This window comes from Mesoplodon densirostris, chromosome 5 (assembly GCF_025265405.1).
Source record: "Mesoplodon densirostris isolate mMesDen1 chromosome 5, mMesDen1 primary haplotype, whole genome shotgun sequence".
NCBI lineage: Eukaryota > Metazoa > Chordata > Mammalia > Artiodactyla > Ziphiidae > Mesoplodon > Mesoplodon densirostris.
In genome coordinates this window covers 81,934,118-81,958,853 of record NC_082665.1, presented here as the reverse complement: position 1 = coordinate 81,958,853, position 24,736 = coordinate 81,934,118, and the positions used below count along the sequence as shown (strand labels likewise).

At 40.4% G+C, this 24,736-nt stretch overlaps 1 protein-coding gene across 2 annotated transcripts in view; it reads left to right on the top strand.

Moving 5' to 3' along the window:
* The window catches only part of VEPH1 (ventricular zone expressed PH domain containing 1), a 212,218-nt gene extending 205,569 nt beyond the window's left edge, over positions 1-6,649 (top strand). For both annotated transcript variants that reach the window (XM_060099986.1, XM_060099985.1), the window contains 2 exons: positions 2,283-2,419; positions 6,413-6,649. In XM_060099986.1, coding sequence (XP_059955969.1) covers positions 2,283-2,419; positions 6,413-6,649 — 374 coding nt within the window. The remainder of the gene's footprint in view (positions 1-2,282; positions 2,420-6,412) is intronic.
* The last annotated feature ends 18,087 nt before the right edge of the window (positions 6,650-24,736 follow it).

The following is a 24,736-nucleotide window of genomic DNA, read 5'->3' as shown; positions in this document are numbered from 1 at the left end:
TGGCAAGCAGGCTGTCCCTGCCCTCTAGGACCAATAGCATGTGGGAAGACATGGTGTCCTAAGTGCTTTACCTGCTGCACAAAGGAAGCAAGCACTGTGTTTATGGAAAATTTAAATTTGAAAAGAGCATACTAGCTTTAAGAAAGCTCTAAATCAGATGATTCCTAGTAAAGCAAAGCAGAACACTGAGATAATTTTCTTGACATTGGTTGTCAATGATTTCTTGAGTGACTGCTTTCCATACCCTCTGCTATACCTAGTACTAGCCACTGTGGAGCATTGCAGAAAATGGGGGACACTTCTCATCACTGAAGCCTCAGATTAAATGCCACCTCAAATATGCAAGCTCTTTCCTGACCACTTAAATGCATGTGCACCAACCCCCAAGTCACTCACTCTCTATTCTATCTTCATCATAACCCTATCACTATCTAACAGTATATTTCATATGTTGTTTCAGTTATTAGCCTTAATTTGAGATTGACAATGGAACATCCAATTGACTAGTCATCAGACAAGAAGGGAAAAAAGCTAGATTAACTTTAATAGAACTTTGTTTATAAAAACTATACATTGCATTATTCTTAACCCAACAGTGCTGTTAAGGTGGACAAATCCCATCTGAGGTAATTTTTTTTACCTACATTAGATAAGAGAAATGGTAGATGGGAAGGATAGGTTGTGTTCATATGGTTAAAGAGGTACTGTCCAAATTTCATAGTGATGAACAAATTTCATTACTTTCAAGGTGCTATGAAAATTGAACATTAGGGCTTCCCTGGTGGCGCAGTGGTTGAGAGTCCGCCTGCCGATGCAGGGGACATGGGTTCGTGCCCTGGTCCGGGAGGATCCCACATGCCGTGGAGCGGCTGGGCCCGTGAGCCATGGCCGCTGAGCCTGTGCGTCCGGAGCCTGTGCTCCGCAACGGGCGAGGCCACAACAGTGAGAGGCCTGCATACCTCAAAAAAAAAAAAAGAAAAGAAAAAAAAAGAAAATTGAACATTAATGTATATAAATAAATATTGTCATACTCCCCAGAAATCAGATGCTTTCACATGAATTTGAAATTTGAAGAGTGAATCTTATGTAGTTGGTAAAACAAATGGAATTCTTCAGTTCAACATTTAAACTTCTGACATTGTAACCGGTCTTCTAATTCTATGGTTATGTGTAATCATACACACTCTACTTCAATGTAAAATGAATCCATTCATTCATTCATTCAACAAAAATTTATAGACTCCATACTAGGTTAGATGCCTGATGTAACAATAGTGAACAAAGCAAAACCCTGCCCTCATGAAGCTTTCAGTTGAATGGGAAAGAAAGACATTAATAAGGTAAATACCAATAATCATCTACAAATGATGATATATGATAGAAAAGAAACACGCCAGTTGCTTTGAGAACGTATAGAAGACAAAGTCACTCGAGTCTGGGTTTGAGCAAGGTCTCCCAGAGGAAGCAACGTTTGAGTTGAAACATGAAACAATCAGTTTTTAACTAGGTGAAGATTTAAATATGGACAGTGGAGATAGAGTGTGTGTGTTCCAGAGTGGAAAAATCATGTTCAAAAGAGTTAGGTAAGGGGCCTCCCTGGTGGCGCAGTGGTTAAGAGTCCGCCTGCCGATGCAGGGGATACGGGTTCGTGCCCCGGTCTGGGAGGATCCCATATGCCGCGGAGCGGCTGGGCCCGTGAGCCATGGCCGCTGGGCCTGCGCATCCGGAGCCTGTGCTCCGCAACGGGAGAGGCCACAACAGTGAGAGGCCCGCATACAGCAAAAAGAAAAAAAAAAAAAAAAAAAAAAAAGAGTTAGGTAAGTTTGCCTTTGCAGCTGTTAAGGATTCAGAAAAACACATCTTTTGGAGCACTATGTTGACTTTTGCTGCCAAATAGCTAAATATACTTGGTTTATGATTATTTATAAAGCTCTATTTCTAAGCAGTTCACGTGAACAGAATACCATGAAACAAAGGAGTTAGGAAGCACAGAAAGCTGAATGTCTGGATGAACCTTAAAAAACTGCTAACCAAATGCTCTTTTCGTGAACTATGTTCCTTTTGCAAATCTCAATGAGGGCTTTCAACACTTTCCCATTATCATATCTAAATTGTGCATTCTTTTAGGGACAAAGGGGGAAGGTTAACCAAATTCATAATTTGTTAGCCCACTATCCAAATGTACTTACTGGGTCTGGTTCACTGTACAATTCTGACTTTTGATCACTTGCCAAATAAATAGTGGAAAATAAATGGCTTGATCGTTCTGTTACCTTCAACAGTTGTAAACCAAGATGGCCAGCCTCTCATAGAAGGAAAACTTAAAGAGAAGCAAGTCAGATGGAAGTTCATCAAAAGGTGGAAAACCCGCTATTTTACACTGGCTGGAAATCAACTTCTGTTTCAAAAAGGAAAGTCTGTAAGTACCCCTACCATCTTTTACATTTGCATTTTTAAGGTCTTGATCTCTGCCAGCTAGGCATTTTGTCTTGAGTTCAAAGGCCAATAATTTTTTCCTTCTCCATTTTACAGTGTCATTTTATTAACATGCCCCTTTGACTGTCTATTCTGTTCATTCCTATGTTAGTTGGTTCACTGTACCTCTTCAGTTTATTACGGGAGGGTTTTTTGGTTAACTTAAGTTTTAGAAGACAAACCACAGAAGGTGTACCCGGGGATCTCGACTTGAATACTGTACCTTCTGTTTCCTTGTGGATCACCTAAATAAATGTGTGGCTTATGACATTGACTCTGACTTCTTTTAGGATTGAAGGTTATATTTGGGGGTGGGGACCTGACGAAGGAGACAGTAGGCAGGGAGGAAGAAAAAAAGGCTGATTTATTTTAAGTACTTTTTATAGTCAACCAAATTCAATTCTGATTAGGGAAAAATTACTATCTTTCATTCATTTAATATTCAGTTAATGAATAGAATAGAATTCTGAAAGAACTAATAAATATTCATTTAATATAATTTTCAATCTGAAGTAGGATGCTCAGTAACTATTCATATTCTGAATTTTCAGTGGGAAACTTGTGAAATAATATTCTATTGCAATCAGCAATGCAAAGTTATCCCTTTCTTTTCAAATCAGTTTTATTTATCATTAAACTCTACTCATTACAGATCAGGGAGCATGAAATTTTGACCTACTTCTTGACCATTTTGAGATATAATAACTTATCAGAGAGATATCAGAGAACTTCGAGAGATAATAACTTATCAGAGCTTATCACATGCCACACTGGATTGCCTCTATCTATCTTCAGAACAATCCTTTGAGGTCAGCACTATTGTTTTTGCCATTTTATAGATGGAGAAACTGAGGCACAAAGAGACTGATGGGCTTGTCCAAGGTTAGAGCCAGTAAGGTGAGAAAGGGTAAAACTGGAGTTAGGCTCAGGCAGTGTGACACCAAAGCATGTTCTTAAGTGAGCACACTGTCCAGCGTCCCATGTACACTTAAAATACAGGGTCAGTGGCAAACCAAACTGTGTCTGAATTAATTAATGAGTGTTAAATTACTTAAAAATTACATTTCACTAAGAGCACATGCATTATATCTTTGGAGTGCTCATTACAAAATTTATTTGTACTTACTACTCAACAGGAATCAAGTATGGTGTATCTGAATTATGACGAATTCTGATCAACGCTCTTTTAGTTAATAAGACTTCACATTAACTTTTGAATGAAAAAGAACATTTTGATGACACCTATTTTGAACTCATGTTACTTTCTTCATCTGTATGTTTGATAAAATATACAGATGGGCTGAAGGTCTTTTTAAATGGGAAGTATAATGGTGTGTTCAATTTGGAAAGTTATTGGCGGTTTAAGGAAACATTTTTTTAGCATAGGTTCACACTGAAGCATTTTTAAAGTGTTTAAAATGACCATTTGAATTTCCTGTCTTTATTAAAGAAATCAGAATGAAGTTAAGATGTAGTGATTTTTCAGATCCCTCTTATGCATTAACAAAGTAGAGTTAGTGCCTAAGAATGTTTTTCCTGAACTCAAATAATGACCTTTATACTTCTTGATTCAGAGCTTTTTAATAAAGTTTAGAGAATAAGCTATTATATAATTGGCTAACTTATTTGACATATTTATCAGGAAATAATGGTTTGACATTCCAGAAATATGACAGAACATTTGGCTCAAATATTAGGAAATAATATAATATAGCGTGAAGACCACAGCAAAATCCCTCTCATCCCCAGGGAGACAGTAACCATGCAGTGGTCAGCAGTCCAGCTGAAGCTTCAGCCACATCATAAAGGGATTTTCTTGTAAATGAGGAAAATGTGCATTTTAAAGTAAGAACTAAAAGACTATAGTGTTATTATTCACTTTTTTTTTTTTTTTTTTTGGCTGCATTGGGCCTTCGTTGCTGTGCACAGGCTTTCTCTAGTTGCGGTGAGCGGGGGCTACTCTTTGTTGCGGTGTGTGGGCTTCTCATTGCAGTGGCTTCTCTTGTTGCAGAGCATGGGCTCTAGGCATGCAGGCTTCAGTAGTTGTGGCACGTGGGCTTGGTAGTTGTGGCTGAGTAATAGTCCATTGTATATATGTACCACATCTTCCTTATCCATTCATCTGTTGATGGACATTTAGATTGTTTCCATGTCTTGGTTATTGTGAATAGTGCTGCTATGAACATAGGGGTGCATGTATCTTTATGAATTACAGTTTTGTCCAGATATATGCCTAGGAGTGGGATTGCTGAATCATATGGTAATTCTATTTTTAGTTTTCTGAGGAACATCCATACTGTTTCCACAGTGGCTGCACCAACTTACATTCCCACCAACAGTGTAGGAGGGTTCCCTTTTCTCCACACCCTCTCCAGCATTTTGTTATTTGTAGACTTTTTAATGATGGCCATTCCGACTGGTGTGAGGTGGTACCTTATTACAGTTTTGATTTGCATTTCTCTAATAATTAGCGATGTTGAGCATCTTTTCATATGCCTATTGGCCATCTGTATTTTTTCTTTGGAGAAATGTCTATTTAGGTCTTCCACCCACTTTTCCATTGGGTTGTTTGTTTTTTTGTTGCTGAGTTGTATACACTGTATGCATATTTTGGAAATTAAGCCCTTGTCAGCCACATCACTTGCAAATATTTTATCCCATTCTGTAGTTTGTCTTTTCGTTTTGTTTATGGTTTCTTTTGCTGTGCAAAAGCTTGTAAGTTTGGTTAGGTTTCATTTGTTTACTTTGTTTTTACTTCTATTGCCTTGGGAGACTGACCTAAGAAAACATTGGTACTATTTATGTCAGAGAATGTTTTGCCTATGGTCTCTTCTAAGAGGTCTATGGTGTCATGTCTTGTGTTTAAGTCTTTACTCCATTTTGAGTTTATTTTTGTGTGTGGTATGAGGGTGTGTTCTAACTTCATTGACTTACATGCAGCTGTCCAACTTTTCCAACACCACTTTCTGAAGAGACTGTCTTTTTCCCATTGTATATTCTTGCCTCCTTTGTTCAAGATTAATTAACCACAGATGGGTTTATTTCTGGACTCTCTATTCTGCTGACATCAATATTTTGAATTACCCTTTTTGTTTGATGCTCCTGAGATTTTTCCAAGGTGGACAATACACCATAGAAAGTTTAGGACGAGTGAAAAAGATGCCTTTCCACTGCAAAGTGAGAGAAGGGTGATTGTGAAAGGGAGATGGGAAAGGAGGGTTGACAAGATTCTCAAACACAGGTACATTCTCCAGTAGACAGAATGGGCTCAGGGATGTTAAAGACCTGAAATTGCTTTAAAGAAGTATCTGACTCCTTAAAAGTATTCATGCTAGCCCATCATGATGACTCTGGTGTTAGAGAGATCCTTAAGCATCTGCTTTAATGCAAAGAAAATGTAACATCATTAAATATTCCTTCCCTTAATGTTTGTGGACAAATCATGCTTCCAAAGCTTAAGAGAGTTTCAAAAACAGTTTCATCTACTTAAACATTGGAACCCTGTTTGTTCGATTAATACCTCTTTCTCAGAGGTAACACAAAAGAAAATTAAATTTCAAGCCTGTAAAATTATCTCAAATTCTGAGTTAATATTACCCAAATTGTACTGCTACATTTTGCTCTATTAATACAGTGTTAATATCAGTAGAAAATGACATAAAGTCAAAGAAATATGAATCAAGCATTTTTCCCAATATATAATAATTTTCTATAAATTGTCTGTTTTGTTTCAACCCTAGATAGTACAACAAAAAGCCAGTTGCTCACTCCTTCATTTGCTCTAATGACTCTTTGAGGCTTTAGCACCCAAAATAACAAAGGTCTTAAGCCACATGAAGTGAAAGGATTCTGATCCTCTTAGAAAATTCTCCAGGAGCCAGAGATCTTTCCATACTATGAAAGCTAGCTCATGTTCTTTCCTTCCCATGCATTTCAGAAAGATGATCCTGATGACTCACCAATAGAACTCAGCAAAGTACAGAGTGTGAAAGTTGTGGCCAAGAAACGCAGGGACCGCTCTCTCCCTCGGGCTTTCGAAATCTTCACAGACAATAAAAGCTATGTTTTCAAGGCCAAGGATGAGAAGAATGCAGAAGAGTGGCTCCAGTGCATCAATGTGGCAGTTGCCCAAGCAAAAGAGAGGGAAAGTAGGGAAGTAACCACATATCTGTAGGGATTTGCAAGCCGACCTCACACCAGTTGTATACAATGGACATTGCACTGTCATTGCCAATGTCAGGAAAAAGAGATAAATTCACCATGTCATGCTGTTTTTTATTAAATACCAATGGGGCAGTTTTCCCCAAGAAGCAGGACCTAAAAGTGGCAAGATCCTGAGTACATTTCAGATCCACCTGGCATTTGCATTAACTCCAGAACAGCTGTGTGAGGCATATGGGAAAAGGAGCTACAGATGGTATGAAGCCAGAAAGGGGAGAGTAGGGATCTAGAAACTTCCGTAGACATGTTATTGTACATTGTAAGAAAACAACTTTAAAAGATACCTGAGCTACCTATCCTAAGGAAAGATTATGTACTTCTGATGAAAAATAATCTGTCAAAAGTATTAAAAGGAAAAAAAACCTACAAGGAAAAGTCAAATTGATGAACACTGAGGAAAACCATATAACTTACTTATGGAAATATAATTACATTTATCCTCTCCTAATACAAGTGAGGCTAACACTTTGTAAAATGGTTCTCAAGTTAAGCCAATTATGTAATTAAATGTCCTTCAAACTCCTTATTTGATTATTCCTTTTAGGTTCATATAATATGATCTAAAGTTTAGATACTTGGACATTTCTTCTGCCTAAGGCAGTAAGTGTAAGCCAGGATAAGCACAGAAAACCATTTTCCCATCTTCAAAATATGTGTCATTTCCATTAAACTTTGAGATTTTAGAGTTCTATACGTTTCTTCTTTGTATTCAACATTTTAATATCTCCAAATTACAAATATTTATTGGTTTTTGCCATTACCCATAATTAAAAAAAAAAAAAAAAAAAGCTGTAGTAGGCAGAATTCTAGAATGACTTCCAGTGACCCAAACCCTGCTATAACCTCCTCCCCCTGAGTGGAGCGGGACCTATAATTTGCTTCTAACTAATAGAATATGGCAAAAGGGATAGGATAGTCTCTCCCATGATTATGTTACATTACATGGCAAAGATGAAGGAAATTTTCCAGATATAATTAAGGTCCTTAATCAGCTGACTTTGAGTTAATTGAGAGGATATGATCCTGGGTGGGCCTGACCTAATCAGTTGAGCCCTTTGAAGAGGGTGAACAAATCAGAGTGTCTCCCACTGGCCTTGAATAAGCTGCCACGAGTTCTACAGCTTCATGGAAATGAATTTTGCCACAATCAGTGAGCCGCTTGTAAGAGGATCCTGAGCCTCAGATAAGAGCCCATTCCCAGCCAACACCTTGATTGCAGCTTTGCGAAACCTTGAGGAGAGGACCCAGCTAAGCCATGCTTGGACTCCTGATCCATGGATACTTTGAGATAATAAATAAGTGCTGTTTTAAGCTGTTAAGTGTGTGGTAATTTGTTATGTAGCAATAGATAACTAATACAAAAGCTTACTTGTAATACACATACAGGTTAATTTTTTCTTTGAAATTTATTAAACATATTCTAGTATAGAATCGTGGAGAAAGATTATAAGTAGTCAATACCCTGGATTCTACCCTGACTCTACTGCTAACTCACTAGGATAGGAAATATAAAAGAGACCAAGTTTGAGGAAGCAAACAATTCAATTTTAAGTTTTAACATAAAGTTTGAGAGTATTGTGAATCGTAGAAGTTCTTAGAAGTTGGAAATAGAATTTGGAACGTGAAAATTTGGCCTCATCATATAAATAGATGGTTGCTGAAAATGTGGAATAAGATGAAATTACTCAGGGAGAATAAGACAAAAGAATTAATAAGGGCTTCCTTGGGACACCCAGGATTTAAGCAAGGAGGCTGATTAGTGTTCAGAGATGTTACAAACCAGAGGAAATAATGTCACAAGCACCAAGGTTTTCAAGGAAAAGAGAGAGATCACCCATGTGAAATCCTGAAGAGTAATCACTTAAGATAAAGAATGACTTTTGCAACCAAGAAGCAGTTGGTGTCATTGGCAAGAACAATTTCATTGGAGTGATGAGGTGAAAGTCAATTTCAGTGGATTGAAGAATCAACAGGAGAGTAAGAGTTTAAAGCAATAATTGAACTCTCCTTTCAGTACTATGGGGCTAAGATGGAGAAATTGTTTTTTGTTGTTTGCTTTAAGGATGCATTAGACTTGAGGGAAAGAAGTTTAAAACACAGAAAGAAAGAGGAAAAATAAATTTGCTTGAGCAAAGTTTCTGGAAATGAAGGAAAACGATTAAAACTCCTTTTTTCCACAGCAATTTATGGAGCAACTACCAAGAAACAGGTACCATAGTTGGCCTGGAGATAGAAAAATAAAAGATCCAGCTCTTCCCTTCAAGGAGTTTACAGTGTAGTGGAGGAGATGGACATGTACAACAAAAATTGAAATGCTGTGTGGCAAGTGCCTTGATGGAAGTATGCACAGGGTCCTGAGGAAACATAGGAGAAGGCACCACTGTAAGTGACTCTGAACTCAGCTTGGGCTCCCTTACTGTTCCCCAGAGGTGTTAGAGAATGAGCTTGTCTTAAAGAACTAGTAGGAGTGTCATGGGCAGACAAGGAGCAAATGGCCAGTAGAGGGAACCACCTTGCAGAGGTGAAGGAGGAAGAGGGAACATGGTCTAGTTGCAAAACAGCAAGTCCTCACCTGGGATTGGAACATAAGGGACCTGTTGAGAGATGGTGCAGAATGATGCTGTAAAGGCCTGCAGGGCCATAGCATGAAGGGCTTGGTTCCATGCTAAGGATCTTGAATTTTTTCCTTAAGATGGTGAAACATATTGAAAAGTTTTAAGAAGATTTGCATTTAGAGAAATAATTTTGATCATGGTATAGAGAATGGATTGTAGCAGGGAGGTGATTTAAGAGGTTCTTGGAAGGTAGTGAGGACCAATGTAGTAGCAGAGGAGATAGAGGGAAATGGAAATGCAGGAAAAATATTGAATTAATAAAATGGACAGGACACTAGTGGATTGGATGGAGCTGGGGTCTAAAAATGGGAAGGAAGGAGTCTCTGATGACTCCAGGGTGCTTTGGGGAAGCTTGATGCATGATGATAGCATTCATTGAGATAGAAAATTCCAAAGCAACAGTTTGAGAGGTGAGACAGGTGGTAAATTTAATTTTAATGTATACATTCAGAATCTAGATAAGTGATTCACCTTGGACTAGAGGGACATCTTCTATGAAGTTGGGCAGGAAATGGTGAGAATACGCATAGTCATAAATAATTCTCTAAATAGTGTTTTTAAATCTGCCAGCTCATTCTTAAGAGTCAGTGAGTAACCCTAGATGGTTTCATCAATTAGGAAAAATTGGTAACAGATAAATAGAAATAGAGTAGTAAGTGACACTATATTATTAATAATTTAAATGCCAGTAATGTGCTCAAACCTTTCACAGAAGAGGGATTATAGTAAAACACTGGTTATGTCCTGATTCTGTTTTCACTGAATGCTTGTCTTAAAAAAAGAAGAGAATGGCCCTACGAACTCAATTTGGAGGAAAAGAATTATTTTTGTGGTTTAATTAACTAGATGCCTCTAGTTTAAAGCACAACTCTCAGAGCCTTTGAACCAGTTCTAAAAAGCAGTAAATAGGGGCCTCCCTGGTGGCGCAGTGGTTGAGAGTCCGCCTGCCGATGCAGGGGACACGGGTTCGTGCCCCGATCCCGGAGGATCCCACATGCCGCGGAGCGGCTGGGCCCGCGAGCCGTGGCCGCGGGGCCTGTGTGTCCGGAGCCTGTGCTCCGCAACGGGAGAGGCCACAGCAGTGAGAGGCCCGCGTACAGCAAAAAAAAAAAAAAAAGAAGTAAATACATGAAATGTAAAGAATGATCTTTCTGGTTTCATTCCATGATGCAGTAATTCCAAATGCAGGCAGATTTTCCTGAGTTCAGAATCACACTAGGCATTTTAGAATCATTGTCTTCCCACTGATATTTCTGGCACTTCTACCCCTGTGGCCAGCTGGCTTACCACAGATTGGCCTTTCCCAAGAGAGCTGCTGTTGCTGATCCTGATCTACGAAGAAACCACTTTTCTAAACATGTTTAAACCTTTAAATATGTTGGTATGAATACAATTATAATCATAGACAGAAATTCAAGTGGTTTTCATTTTTACTTCATTTTGACTCTTTTTTCCTCCCAGATAGCTGTGGAAACATAAATGTTTATGTGTGAGACCCTCATCTGGTTACTTCTTGAGAACCTGGAGTTTGGTAAAAATAAATATTCAATATTTTTCTAACACTAGGTTTTCTAGAAAATCCTTGGCTGATGATGTTGAGGGACATTTACTGGGTCATCTTCAGTTTGCCTACTTTGGGGCTTATTTATTATGACTTATTCTTGAACATAAATATAGATTACCTGGTTGAAAAAACATTCCCCATTTTAGGAAACAATTCTGAGATGAGGCAAGAGAATATGTGAGATAAATTCAGGGTGCACTGCAGAGAAGTAAATACCACAGATGCCCCAGTCAGGATTTCTAGTTCCCAAAAGCTAACTAAGTTTTTAGATGAAAAACCCAAGATGTTGTCTTGTTCCAGAATAGCACCAGGGTATAGACCCCTTGAGGGTCGGGGGGGGTTCCTCCCCAGGGATGCTTCTGAAGGACAAAGGGGTTGGAAAATCAGGGAGAGTTCTCCCCAGGCAGCGGAGTCTGGAGAAAGCAGCACAGGATTGGGGCATGGACACATGAGGATTCGAGTCCTACTTCTACCCAAACTGAGTTACCAACCTGAGGAATTCACTCCTCTCTCATCTCTGGGTTGGGGATAATATTATCTATGGAGTACAACTGTTATGAGGATTAAATGTCATGTAAAAGCCTCCAGCAGAGAACCTTTATCTTAATAGGTGCTTGGTAATAACACTCCATTTTTTTATCTATCACTATGGAAAAAAGAAATCCTACCAATGAAATTATGATGCAATACCTTAATAACAGTCCAATGAGTAGTGTTTTACCAAAATGCCTTTTATCTGTTCTGAGGGATTTAGCAATTTTTTTCTGACTTTAGGTACTTTGCATGTTATGTGATAGGTAATTCTATAGATCGGTATCTATTTCAGCAACACAGTGAAACATGGCTTTATTACATGTTGATATCTTCCTTTCTTAGGTAAAACACTTGGTGGTTGCTTTGCATGACCATATGGAACCGTGGTCATTACTCCAATGATGGCTCTTTGGTTCACTAATGTCACATTTCATCCCAATCCTCTATTTCTGTGCTTTTCTATGTACATGATAAATTTTTGTTTCAAAGTCAAATCATATTATAATTTGTTAAGACATACTAAACAGCAGTTTACATACTAAACATGTAGTGTCAACCATGTACACAATTCAATTGAAGTTACAACACAAAGAGCCGGGGCCAAGTTCAAGTGATACCTGGTCACAGTCATTCCTGGTGGATGACGATTGCAAAACACCACTGATTGTAAGACACATCCCAATTTCAGAACTGGTAAATAATAGGAGAAAAAATGCAAATAAATGATCAAAAGTAAGTATTAATTTAAGGGTTCCACAGTATTCAAAACTGTATGTAAAAGTTTTGTGAACAGTAAATCATATGGCAAATATAAGAACTTTTAAAATCTTTAAAAATAGTTAAAATGCACCCATTCTCAAAGGTATGAGATCAGCCATTCCTGTGTGTGCTTACCCTCTGTATTAGTCAGGGTTCTCCTTGTTCTATTCAGGTCCCCATAGATTGGATGAGACCCACCCACATTGGTGAGGGTGGATATCTATTCAGTCTACTGCTTCAAAGTGCTAATCTCTTCCAGATACACCTTCACAGACACACCCAGAAATAAGTTTTATCAGCTATCTGGGCATCCCTTAGGCCAGTCAAGTTGACATATAAAATTAACCACCACACCCTCTGTTTTGATGGAAATAAAAATAGCTAATGTCCACACAACAAGCCATGTTTCTGGTGCCTCTGTGCCTCCCTTCCTGTATTCTCCTTTATCTAAGTCCCCTGCCCTGGCAGGGAAGCTACATAGGGAATGGACTAAGATGGCAGGGCTGAGGGTAGGGGCATGTGGTGTGTCTTTTATCCACTGTCACAGATTGGGGAGCATGGGGGTAAATTGGGATGGTGTCTGAAGAGGAATCCAGACCAAGAAGGAGGAGGCATATCCAGATGAGTCCTAGAGGTCAGTCATGCCAGAGACAAGAGTAGGGAGGCAAGGCCTGGAGCCAAGTTGGAAGCTGGGGACCCAGGGAGGAGCAGAGGGAGGTGCAGAGCAAAGTGGGTAAAATGGATCCACTGTATGAACTATAGCGGATCAGGACAGGCCCCAAGGCTGGGCGTTTCCAGGTACTTGCCTGGGTAAGGAAACTTCTATTCAGTGCGCTTTGATGAGACAGGTTTCCACCTCCTCCTCTCTGTCCTTCTATTACCAGGTTACACAAGTCCTTCCAGCCTTGTTCTTGGCGGGACAGGCCACCAGCTCCACTGGACGCCTGAGCTCCTGGGTGCTGCCATGAGAAGCCCAGCCTCGCAGAGCAGTTTCCATATTGACATTCTTCTCATTCTACACCCCCAACGTAGCACATATTGAACTTGTCTACTTCAAAGGAAAAACTTTCTGGGGGTATGGGGAGGGGAGCCAGAAATCCTGGAACTTTCTTGTGCGTTATTCTGTAAGATGATCATCAGACACATTCTGTTTACATAATTCCTGATGCCTTTTTGAACAAACCTTTTTAAAGCTTTCATCGAATAGAAAGAAAATACACTTCCTTTGTCTTTCAGTCAATAAAATGATTAGAATTCACTTTGGTACTGAGAACCTAGAAGAGTGATAAAATACTCAAATAGTAAAAGTGGAAAGTACTCAAACAAATGACAAACTTATTTGTTAATAGAAATAACAAGCTCTCCATGAGACCTCACTGGAAACTTGGGAGGAGACAGATAATAGTAAATTCTAATTTTTCCTTTTTGAATTCTTTTAGAATTCTTTTTTTGCCTTGTTTTATTTTTTAACTACCAGTCCACTTATGTCAGGATAATACACATTTGTCAGTATAGTACACATTTATACATACATACGTACACATATTCTTTTACACAGGAGTTGTGACAACAAAACAATGTTGACATGTAGTTTGTAGAAATCAGTCTTATTATGTCATTGTCTTAGATTTCCCCCTCGCTCTCTCTATCTATCTAATTAGGCTGGGATTTCACGTAATCAGAAGAACTTTATGTGTGTTGCACTGTTCTTAACTGAGATTCACTCCTACACATCCGATAACCTCTGGGAGTATTCTATTCCTCTTAATTCAAAGCTATTGTAATATGGAGGAATTGTTCTAAACGTCTTTTCTGTTAAGAGAGAAAAGCAATGATCCTGTTTGCCCAAACTAGCTCATAAACACAAAAATCAGAGTAAGGCCCATCTTTTTAATTTAACCAAAACCACGGTTTGGAAATGTCTATCTTGAAAGATTAACCATGAAGTATAATACTTAGGGTATGTGTGCTTTAAGTGCTGATTTGAGAACATTTTAATCAGGACTCACTAAAACATTTCATAGAGGGATATCTTAAGCTTTTCCATACAAACATCCCTCACCTATATATTCATGTTCTTGACATCACTATAATGTCCAGAAATCCTCCTGTTATATCAGCCTTAGGTGAATACAAATCAAATTCCACTGCAGCCAATACTGTCATTGTGAGCTTCCAGTGTAAGGAAGTCACTGGCAGAATGTAAGACAGCCATGTAAACTAGGCCAAGTTCTTCCAAGAAAGGGGACTCAGCATTTATCATTCAGTTAACAGTATCATGGGGTGTTGGACTTAGAAGACCCTTAGAGCACGTAGGGTCCAACCTCCTCTGCCCCAACCATGGAGAAGTCCCTTCCTTGCCATCATTGGCAGGTGTCATTCCCAGCTGTTCAAACACTTCTAGGGACAGAGAATCCATTACTTTATCACCAGTCCACATGTTTTTTAAATTAATATTTTCTGATCATAAAAATAATATTTATTGTAGAAAGTGCAGAAAACAAAAAAGGACTATTAAAATAGAATACAACAAAAATTTCCCATAATCCCAAAACCCAAAAGCATCCTATTATGTGATTCCTATTAGGTTACTCATCCTTTGGATTGTTTTTTGGAAAATTCTGCCTTTTGGTAATTTCTAACCTTTGGTCTTAATTCTCTTTCCTGAAGCCACACGAAATGTCTGCTTCCTCTTCCCCAAGAGAACCCTTCAAGTAGTTGATTCAAGATATTCATCCAACAAACATGTATTGCATATCCAGCATGTGCCAGATACTATGCCAGGACATTGACTAGTAAATTGTCCATGCCTTTAAGAAACTCAGTAAATAAGTACATATTTATCCAGTATGTAAAACAAAACAGAAAGCACCTCTTATGTGCAGGGCCTGTGCTAGGCATTGGGAATGCTGAGGTCATCAAGATATCCCAACTTTTGTGGAATTTATATTCTAGTAGAAGAGAAAGATGTTAAAGTCTTTTCTTAATTATGAAATTGCCATGTGACCAGTACTTCACAAAAGCACAATGGATAGAGATCATGAAATGAGAGGGCTGACCTAGTTAGGAATTTAAGGACAGCTTCCTGGAGGATGAGTTTTCTGACCTGAGATCTGAAGGATGAACAGGAGTTATTAGTCCTCAGAAGAGGTGAAGGAAAAGCAGACCAGAAAGACAGATCACAATGAGAGCCGACCGTGGGGAGAAGAATGTCACAGTCCATTGGAGGAATCAAAAACAAGCCAGTGTGTCCAGAAAACAACAGGGAGGAGAGGAAAACTGATGAGGGTGGTGAGACAGGGGATATGGACAAGTCTTGCAGGCCCAGAGGGAGAGCTATTGACAGGCTTAAAACAGGGTGACATGATTAGGTCAACAGTTTTATAAGTCCTCCAGCTTCTGTGTGGAGAATGGGTTGCTGGGACAGCAAGAATAGACACTGAGAGAAAGACAGGGGCGTACTAAGATAGTACAGGCAAGAGATATAATAAGAGCTTGCAAGGAGGGAGTGGCACTGGAAATAGAAATGTAGGGCTAGGGCCTCTCTGGTGGCGCAGTGGTTGAGAGTCCGCCTGCCGATGCAGGGGATACAGGTTCGTGCCCCGGTCTGGGAGGATCCCATATGCCGCGGAGCGGCTGGGCCCGTGAGCCATGGCCGCTGAGCCTGCGCGTCCGGAGCCTGTGCTCCGCAACGGGAGAGGCCACAACAGTGAGAGGCCCGCGTACAGCAAAAAAAAAAAAGAAATGTAGGGCTAGAGAGATATTTTTGAAATAAAAATTACAGGACTTGGCGATAGATAGGAACCCACCCTCAGGATTCTGGCACCAGTGGATTGGCGGTGGCACTGTTCTATAAAGAGAACGCTCAAAAGGGGTCAGATTTGAGGACAAGTCTTGTCTGTGGAGGAGGGATTATGAGTGTGTGATGTTGGGGGCTTGGCAGAGAGAGAGAAGGAGGCAGCTGACTCTTCAGAGGGGGTAGCAAACCCTCCACCGAAGAGGTGATAACATTCCGGGCCTTGGAGAAGGAGTCCAATTTTCTGCTACTATAGACCTGTTCTTTCACACTCTCACAGTCGAAGAAGAGAGAGCTCATTCTAGTCTTAGGGAACAGTGCATGCAAAGACTCAGGATCAAAGTTAAGAGGCAACATAACATAAGTAAGCAAGAATGAGGACAGAGTCACCTAACCAGGTATCGAATCCGTGCCCCCTGCGGTTCTGGAAGCATGGAGCCTTAACCACTGGACTGCCAGAGAAGTCCCCAGGGTCACTTTTTTTTTTTTTTGTGGTACGCGGGCCTCTCACTGTTGTGGTCTCTCCCATTGCAGAGCACAGGCTCCGGACACGCAGGCTCAGCGGCCATGGCTCACGGACCCAGCCGCTCCGCAGCATGTGGGAACGTCCCGGACCGGGGCATGAACCCGTGTCCCCTGCATCGGCAGGCGGACTCTCAACCACTGCGCCACCAGGGAAGCCCAGGGTCACTTATTTTTAACTACTTGTTTTATTTGTGCCCTTGTTCCAAAAATAATTTATGATTTTAAAAAAAATTTATAGTAGATTTTAAAAATAAGTGTGGTGGACACTGATTGTCCTAGTCTGTTCAGGCTGCTATAACAAATTACCCTAGACTGGGTAGTATATAAATAACAGCCATTTATTTCTCACAGTTCTGGAGGCTGGGAAAACCAAGACCAAGGTGCCAGCAGTTTCGGTGTCTGGTGAGGTCCTGCTTCTGGTTCACGGACTGCCATCTTCTTGCTGTGTCCTCACATGGCAGGAGGGGTGAGGGAGCTCTCTGGGGTCTCTTTTATAAGGGCACTGATCCCATTCATGAAGGATATGCCCTCATCACCTAATTACCTCCCAAATTAGGTCCCACCTCCAAACACCACCACTTCAAAGACTAGGTTTCAACACATGAATTTTAGGGGACACAAACATTCAGACTGATGCATTACCAAGGCCCTTCTCCAGTGAAGAGCTTGGTGCCCCAGCACAAATTAGAACAGCTCTGAGGGCCCATTCTACCTCCAGAGCTCCCCATGGGGTCAGCTGAGTCTATCACTGGGGCTGCGTTAAAGCTCAGCTTCTCCCCCTCCCCAATCTTGATTCTTCTCCACTCCCTCCCATAGGTGTTGATTCTAAGGTTACTCCTTAGTAAACATCCTGCACCTTAAATTCTGTCTCAAAGTCTGCTTCCCAGAAAGTCCAACCAGATTGAGAGTAAGTAAAGGCATAGAGCAGAAAAAATAGTCACCAGGATGACGTAAGCAGATGAAATGCATGCTGTGAGGTTCTACCCACTGCAAAAGGCAGGTAGGGTTCAGAGCTGACTCCACACTTCCAGGCAGCCAAAATTAGGAGAGACATTCAATCAGATCCATGAGTCACAGTTTCCCAGACTAAAAATAAACCATTTGCCCAGAGGAAGAAAATATTCCTGATACTGAGACCCAAGACTTTTTTCCTGTGGGGTCTCCCCATGAGAACCCTATAGCAACAATAGCCTCTATATCTCCCTGCTCAGGACAGGAGCATGTTTCACGAGATGTGTAAAGGTACAAACACCCTCATGGCTTCGTACATGTGAACAATGTAATTTTCTTTATTACTTTATATTAGACTTAATTTGTGTCTTGAGCCCTGGATCCCATTTCACCTGGTGAAAAAAAATGTCATCTTAGTCAGTTCAGGGGAAACTCAGCCAATTAGGAGTAGTCGCCATTTATTCAGGTTTTTCCTAGTCCCCCTTCCCCACAGTATTCTCAAATGTATTATTTATGCAACAAGGTCCATACTTCATGGTCATGAAATTTTTAACCTCAAAATCCTGACTTGAGAGACTTAAAACCCTGTTTTCTCAAAGTATTATCTCTGCTCTGAGTCTCAGAAGTTTATTCTGAAATTCAAAGGCTGACAATTCACTACTACTTCCAACTTCTTTTCACATCCCTTTTCTGAGGCAATGGATACCTCCTGAAGTCTGAATGAGGAGGTAGAGGTGGGAGGGGAGGGCAAAAATGGGTCTACAGGAGATCAAATTAATAACAAGAGATTTTTTTAAAGCTTATTGGTTAATAGACTGTTACCATTTTTTCAAAATAATATTCTGCAGTGAAAACCAGTAGCACAACACTAGTATATAGAACAAATAAAAGTAATTTGGGGGCTTCCCTGGTGGCGCAGTGGTTGAGAGTCCGCCTGCCGATTCAGGGGACGCGGGTTCATGCCCCGGTCCAGGAAGATCCCACATGCCGAGGAGCAGCTGGGCCTGTGAGCCATGGCCGCTGAGCCTGCGCGTCCGGAGCCTGTGCCCCGCAATGGGAGAGGCCACAACAGTGAGAGGCCCACGTACCGCAAAAACAAAAAAAAGAAAAACAAACAAAAAAAGTAAATTGGGTGAGGGCCTCAAACTATGTGCTCCAGACAGACAGCATGTGGTAAGATGTAATTAAGTCAGAGATGTATTTCTTTATTGAAGTATAGTTGATTTACAATGTTGTGTTAATTTCTGCTGAACAACAAAGTGATTCAGTTGTACATACGTATACCTTCTTTTTTATATTCTTTTCCGTTATGGTTTATCACAGAATATTGAATTTAGTTCCCTGTGCTATAAAGTGGGACCTTGTTGTTTATCCATTCTATATAGAATAGTTTGCACCTGCCACCTCAAACCCCCAATCCATCCCTCCTCCATCCCCCTCCCCCCTTGGCATCCAGAAGTCTGTTCTCTGTGCCTGAGTCTGTTTCTGTTTCATAGATAGGTTCATTTGTGTCATATTTTAGATTCCACATACAAGTGATATCATACAGTATTTGTCTTCCTCTGTCTGACTTATTTCACTTAGCATAATACCCTCCAAGTCCATCCATGTTTATGCAAGTGGCATTGTTTCGTTCTTTTTTTGTGGCTGAGTAGCATTCCATTGTATATATGTACCACACCTTCTTTAAGGGATACATTTTAGAGTGGAGGAACGGATAGACTGCACAACTTTCAAGCATCCTTTCACAGTGATCCTCCAAGTGGAATTAGGATTCTCTATTATTTATTTATATAATATTGTATTTTGTATTCTATTACAAGTTAATCACTAAAGGGATGTTGCCTATAAGCTTAAATTATATATAATGGCCCATCTCTGGGAACCCGGCCTCCCAGATAATGAGCATTAGGCTAAAATACCTTTGTTTAGCTCACAGGAAACATCCTAACCAGGCCCACCTGTGAATGACTGCAGGGAGGAAGAATTAACACACCCTCTGGAAGCTGACTGGAACCAGGAAAGGTATGACTTTACTCCCTCCCCTTTTAGTATAAAAGAAGCCCAAATTCTTTTTATTTTGAGGGGGGTGGGGGGGATAATTAAGGATGAGAGATGCATCTTATATTTATTTTATTCTGTCTTGGTGTTATAGAAATGTATGATCACTGTGTATTATCAATGAATGAAAATGATAAATGAAACAGTACCAAACATGAATTTAGATTTAACAGTCCCCAGTTTTGACAAAGATCCAACATCTAGTCTTTGAAATAAAAACAGAGTAATGGAGCATGGTCAGATGCAACAGGATAAAACAGTTTCTAGAAAGGCATATTTGAGAGTTAAATTCCACGAAGAAGCCTGAATTCTAAAGGCAAAATGGCTCTTTGGGGACACGAGCCCACCATCGTCTCAGTTTCCTGGCTTTCTGAATAAAGTCGCTGTTCCTTGCCCCAGCAACTCATCTGTCAGTTTATTGGCCTGTTGTGTAGCAAGCAGTACAATCTAGGGCTCAGTAACAAATTTTGATGAGCCCTCCAGGAGCCTTGCTGCTTGTGGCTAGCCGGTCCCAGTTGGGGAATTTTGGAGGTACACGTAGCACCTGCCAGACCACTCGTCCTGAGGGTCTTCTCTTCAAAGTTCCCCCAAGCAGCACCAGCTGCCCCAGCACTTGGCAGTTAGAGCAAGGAATCGACATTTGGGAGCCAATAGGCTCCATCCAGTAGGGTGAGTTGCTCCAGTGTATACAGTCGGAAACTTTATTTCCTCTCTGTGTGGGGCTTTTTCTCCGGAATAAGCCAATTTGTTTTGTTTTTGAGTGGGGTACCCTGTTGGAGAGAGGAAAGAGTTGTTGGTCTTTTACCCGATTTGTGAACCAGTTCGTTTGTTTCTTTGGATGCTAGCATTTGTGTGTGCCGTTTGTGTTTTGTTTGTCTTGAATTTCTATCTTTAAAAATGGGGAATGTTTCAACTATCCCTAAAGAAAGTCCTCTAAGGTGCATTTTGGATAAGGGATCTGATTACAGCTATGACCCCATGGGTGAGATGAAGATGATATTTTATTGTAACAATGTATGGCTGCAATACCTGTTAGGATCTCCACAGGAGGGTTAGGCAGGGTTATCTCGGCACCCTGTGCACCATGTACTGCTACCCTTGCTGTGTTAATTACGTCGTTTATGGTCTCCTGTGTCATTGGCATATGTAAAAGGCCAAGACCAAACTTGAGGGTTTATTTAGGATTTTCTGTTTGTTCTTTGGGTTTTTCATTTTGTTTGGTACTGTTTCTCCATTTATAGCCAAATCAGTTTTGTGATACTTAAAACTTTTACTGATGTCAAATGGAGGAAAGGAACAGGAAAAAAACCTGTCTGTTCTTGTCCAAGAGTGGGGCATTCCGAGGAAGAAGAGAAAGGTTCCACTTGAAAATCACCAAAAGCTATAAATAGAAACAGAAGTGTCTTTTCCATAAATATTAGTTTAAAAGGGTTTAGCTATCTAGATGGGTGACCTTGATTTATCCCATCTGCCAGAAATCCAATTTGAATCCAGCTTCTTTTGCAACTGATGGGTTTTACACTGTTGTACCCAATTCATGGTTAAAATTTTGGAATGGGAACTATGAGGTCCCTGTGTTTGTGTGTTTGTACATGTGTTTATAGATGTGTGGCATTGTCAAAATTAATTTGTAAAAGAACTCTATTTAATTTGCTTAAAGGAAATTAAGTTCTTATATAAATACTCAAATATAAAAGAAACTGGCCAGAATGAGCTTCAGGTTCACATGATCTAGGAACTATTCACTATTGAATTAATATCTGGTGTTACAGTTAGCGTAAGGTTGTTGGTTTGATACAGATACATCTTTAGAGTCACTAACTTTAAGTATAATACTTTTATTATACCTAGGTTTACTAGAAATCAAATAAGACCTTATTATTCCTGCTACAAGAGCTTTTAATTAAATAATATAGAGGTAAATGAAGTAAAGAGTTTTGGGTAAACTATGGGACTAATGTTTTAGGAATATCTATCTAGAATAGTGTCTCTAGATTTTCATAACTTGAAACTAAACTAAGACCTAAAATAAGATTGAACTTAAGAAAATAAATCTTAAAGGTAAAGTGGTAAAAAACATGAATTTGGTTCTCTAAGAGGACAAAGTTTTCGTAAAATATTGAACTGCTTTTGGTAATTGTGAGTTTCTTTAAGTGATCTGTATTTGCCACTGAGATCTTATATCACTGGTTAAAACTTTCTGATATTTTTGACAAACTTCCCAAAGATCAAGTTCTAAGTGAGGTTCATTTGGTCTCTGGCTAACTTTGGGGCTTTCTGGAGGGTTCCTGGAACACCTCACATTACTTGTTTTCTCTCCATCTGAGAGAGAGGAATATTAAACTAATTGGGCTTATTTGGTGCATTGAACTGCATGGGAGGCATTAACAAATGAGTGGTGATAAAACTTCTTAGATTGTATCATATGAGTAAATGTTATTAATATACACATTCTAGAAATTATATGGAACTTCTAAAATTCTGGTATATGCTGGTAAGTGAAGCCAGTCATAATTTTACTAATTATCTTACATTGTTTGTCATGGCGGTAATCAAGATTCTGTTCAATTGCATTGTAATCCCAGTTGGTTGATGCCAAAGCAAAAAGGCATCCTTTTAATGGTTAGATGATCAATTGCTAGCTATGGTTTTACAGTGGCTTTTGAATCACTCTATAGCTATTCTGTGAAGAAGCAGGGAAGAATGGTGAAATCCATTATGTGCAAGCATTTGTACTATTATCAGGAAACATAAGAAAAAGAAGGGAGTGAGAGTGAGGATATGTTGCTTCAAACCTCAACTCCTCTGACTGAGCTAGCTGTTCCAGAGGCTCTGGCCATTAGGCCAATATATCCACCCCTTCCACCACCTTCCATTCTTATGCAGCCCCCATTCCTGACACTGAGGCTCAGGGCTTCCCCTCCTTATAGGGATCAATTAGAAAATCCTGTGTTAGTTTCTGCGGCACAGGGACTTGGTCTAGTATTGCCATCCAAGACCCGACAGGGCGCCCAGTTTGGTTTCAGGACAGGGCAATTTCGTGCCATTATCTTGTAGGGGGCCTAAATGCAAACGACCAGCCGGCTAGGTTTCTCAGACTTCTTTAGTTGGAAAGATCGCAACCCTCCTTATAGGGAGGATCCTTTACACCTGAAGCCCACTTGGTAGCACTCACAGCTGAACCAAACTGGGACCCCCGTAAGGGAAGAAGGCCCTTATTAGAGCACTACTTATTAGTGCATCTTGGCAGAGCTTTGAAAAGGAAAACCAAAGCAAAAGATTTTGAACAAAATTCAAGAAATTCAGCAAAACAAACAAAGACCTCTCTGAATTTTGGAAAGGAGTTATCAGGCCTGCAGACATCATACTAATGCAGATCCCGAGGCCCCTGAAAATATTAGAGTGGTAAATTTGATCTTTTGGGGCAAAGTGCCTCAGGTATCAAGAGAAAGTTGCAAAAATTAAATGGGACATTTGGAATGAACCCTTCTCAACTGGTAGATGTTGCTTTTAAAGTGTTGAACAGGGAACAACAACAGAAGAAAGAAGATGCAAAATGAAATGCCACTTTTTTGGCAGCGGCATTGGATTCTCAGAGGCGAGTAACTGGAAGAGAGGTAAGCCCCCACTGGGGAAGGAACAATGTGCTTACTGTGAGGAGGAGGAACACTGGAAAACAGATTGCCTAGGCTAAAACAGAAGAGCAATAAAAGACGAGAGCCTCTCATGGTAGAAAGAGAGGAACCCTCTGAAAGGCCCAGGGGTTCCCTTGGACTTGTGTGCCTAATTCTCCACAAAAGGATCTCCCTGGGTAAAATTGACAGTGGGGAATGAGCTGATTAACTTCCTGATAGACCTCACCCTGAAATTCTTCACCAGAATAGCTTGACATCAGAGTCCCACCAGAACATGCTTTAAGCCTACAGATGGCGCTCATGAAAACACCAGAAAAGGAGACAGAGCTCTTTCCCCCAAGGTCTTGAAAAATAACCCAAAGGCTGCTGTCAGGCCTCCCCAGATGGGGACTCAACACAGAGGAACCTGTCCCACCAAGGACTGAAAAATAGACTTTACTCACATGCCTTGGACTGCAAGAAGTTTCAGATAACCTGCTAGTGTTTGTGTGGACACTTTTTTAGGATGAGTGGAAGCATATCCCACCTGGACAGAAAATCTCTGAAGCGGTTAAGGCCCTCCTAGGGAAATTATCCCCTGATTTGGATGAAGGCATTAAAACTGCATTCATCCTGGAGACCACAATCAACAGGAAAAAACCAAGAAAACCAATTATACATTAAAAAGGAATGTCGCAGGCTTCCCTGGTGGCGCAGTGGTTGAGAGTCCGCCTGCCGATGCAGGGGACACGGGTTCGTGCCCCGGTCCGGGAAGATCCCACATGCCGCGGAGCGGCTGGGCCCGTGAGCCATGGCCGCTGAGCCTGCGCGTCCGGAGCCTGTGCTCCACAGCGGGAGAGGCCACAGCGGTGAGAGGCCCGCGTACCGCAAAAAAAAAAAAAAGGAATGTCGCTAAATACATCAAGAGACTAATTTAACTTGGGATAAGGCCTCACCAGTTGCTCTGCTCTTGAGGTTGTCCCCCAAAATGAAAAAGCCATTATGGAAATTATGATTATTTTGGTGTCTGTTACCACTAACTAAGCCCAGGCAGTTTGTTTTACATTTCAAATCCCTGTAAAGGACAGGCTTGGGGTGGCGGTGTTGAGTAAGGTGAAAGTTCAAAGGCTGCTGAGGTTACAGTGATGGTAGCAGAGCAAAGTACTTCCACTTCAATTACAAAGTTCAAGAGGGCAAGGAGCCCCCTGAAGATGGAATTAAAACAGCAGATGCCACAGAGCTCTGGCTGCTGAGAATGCTGAAAACATGAAGCAACTAAACTGAGTAGATTGCTGTGGGAGCAGACACTTTTGGTTTATACCTGCAAGGAGAGATGGAGAGATGCTTTCTGTAAATGAGAATGAATGACTTGAAGGTAATCTATTTAAACAGTGAGCTTGAGTCGTCCTTACCTCTAAGGAAAACAAGCAGCCCCATATAGCTGAATATCTTTTTGGTGTTACCATTACTGTGAAGTTTGTACACTTTACAGGTGTACCTGTTTTATTGCACTTCACCTTATTGTGCTTCGCAAATACTGCATTTCTTTATAAATTGAAGGTCGGTGGCAACCCTGCATCAAACAAGTCATTTTTTCAACAACATTTGCTTGCTTCCTGAC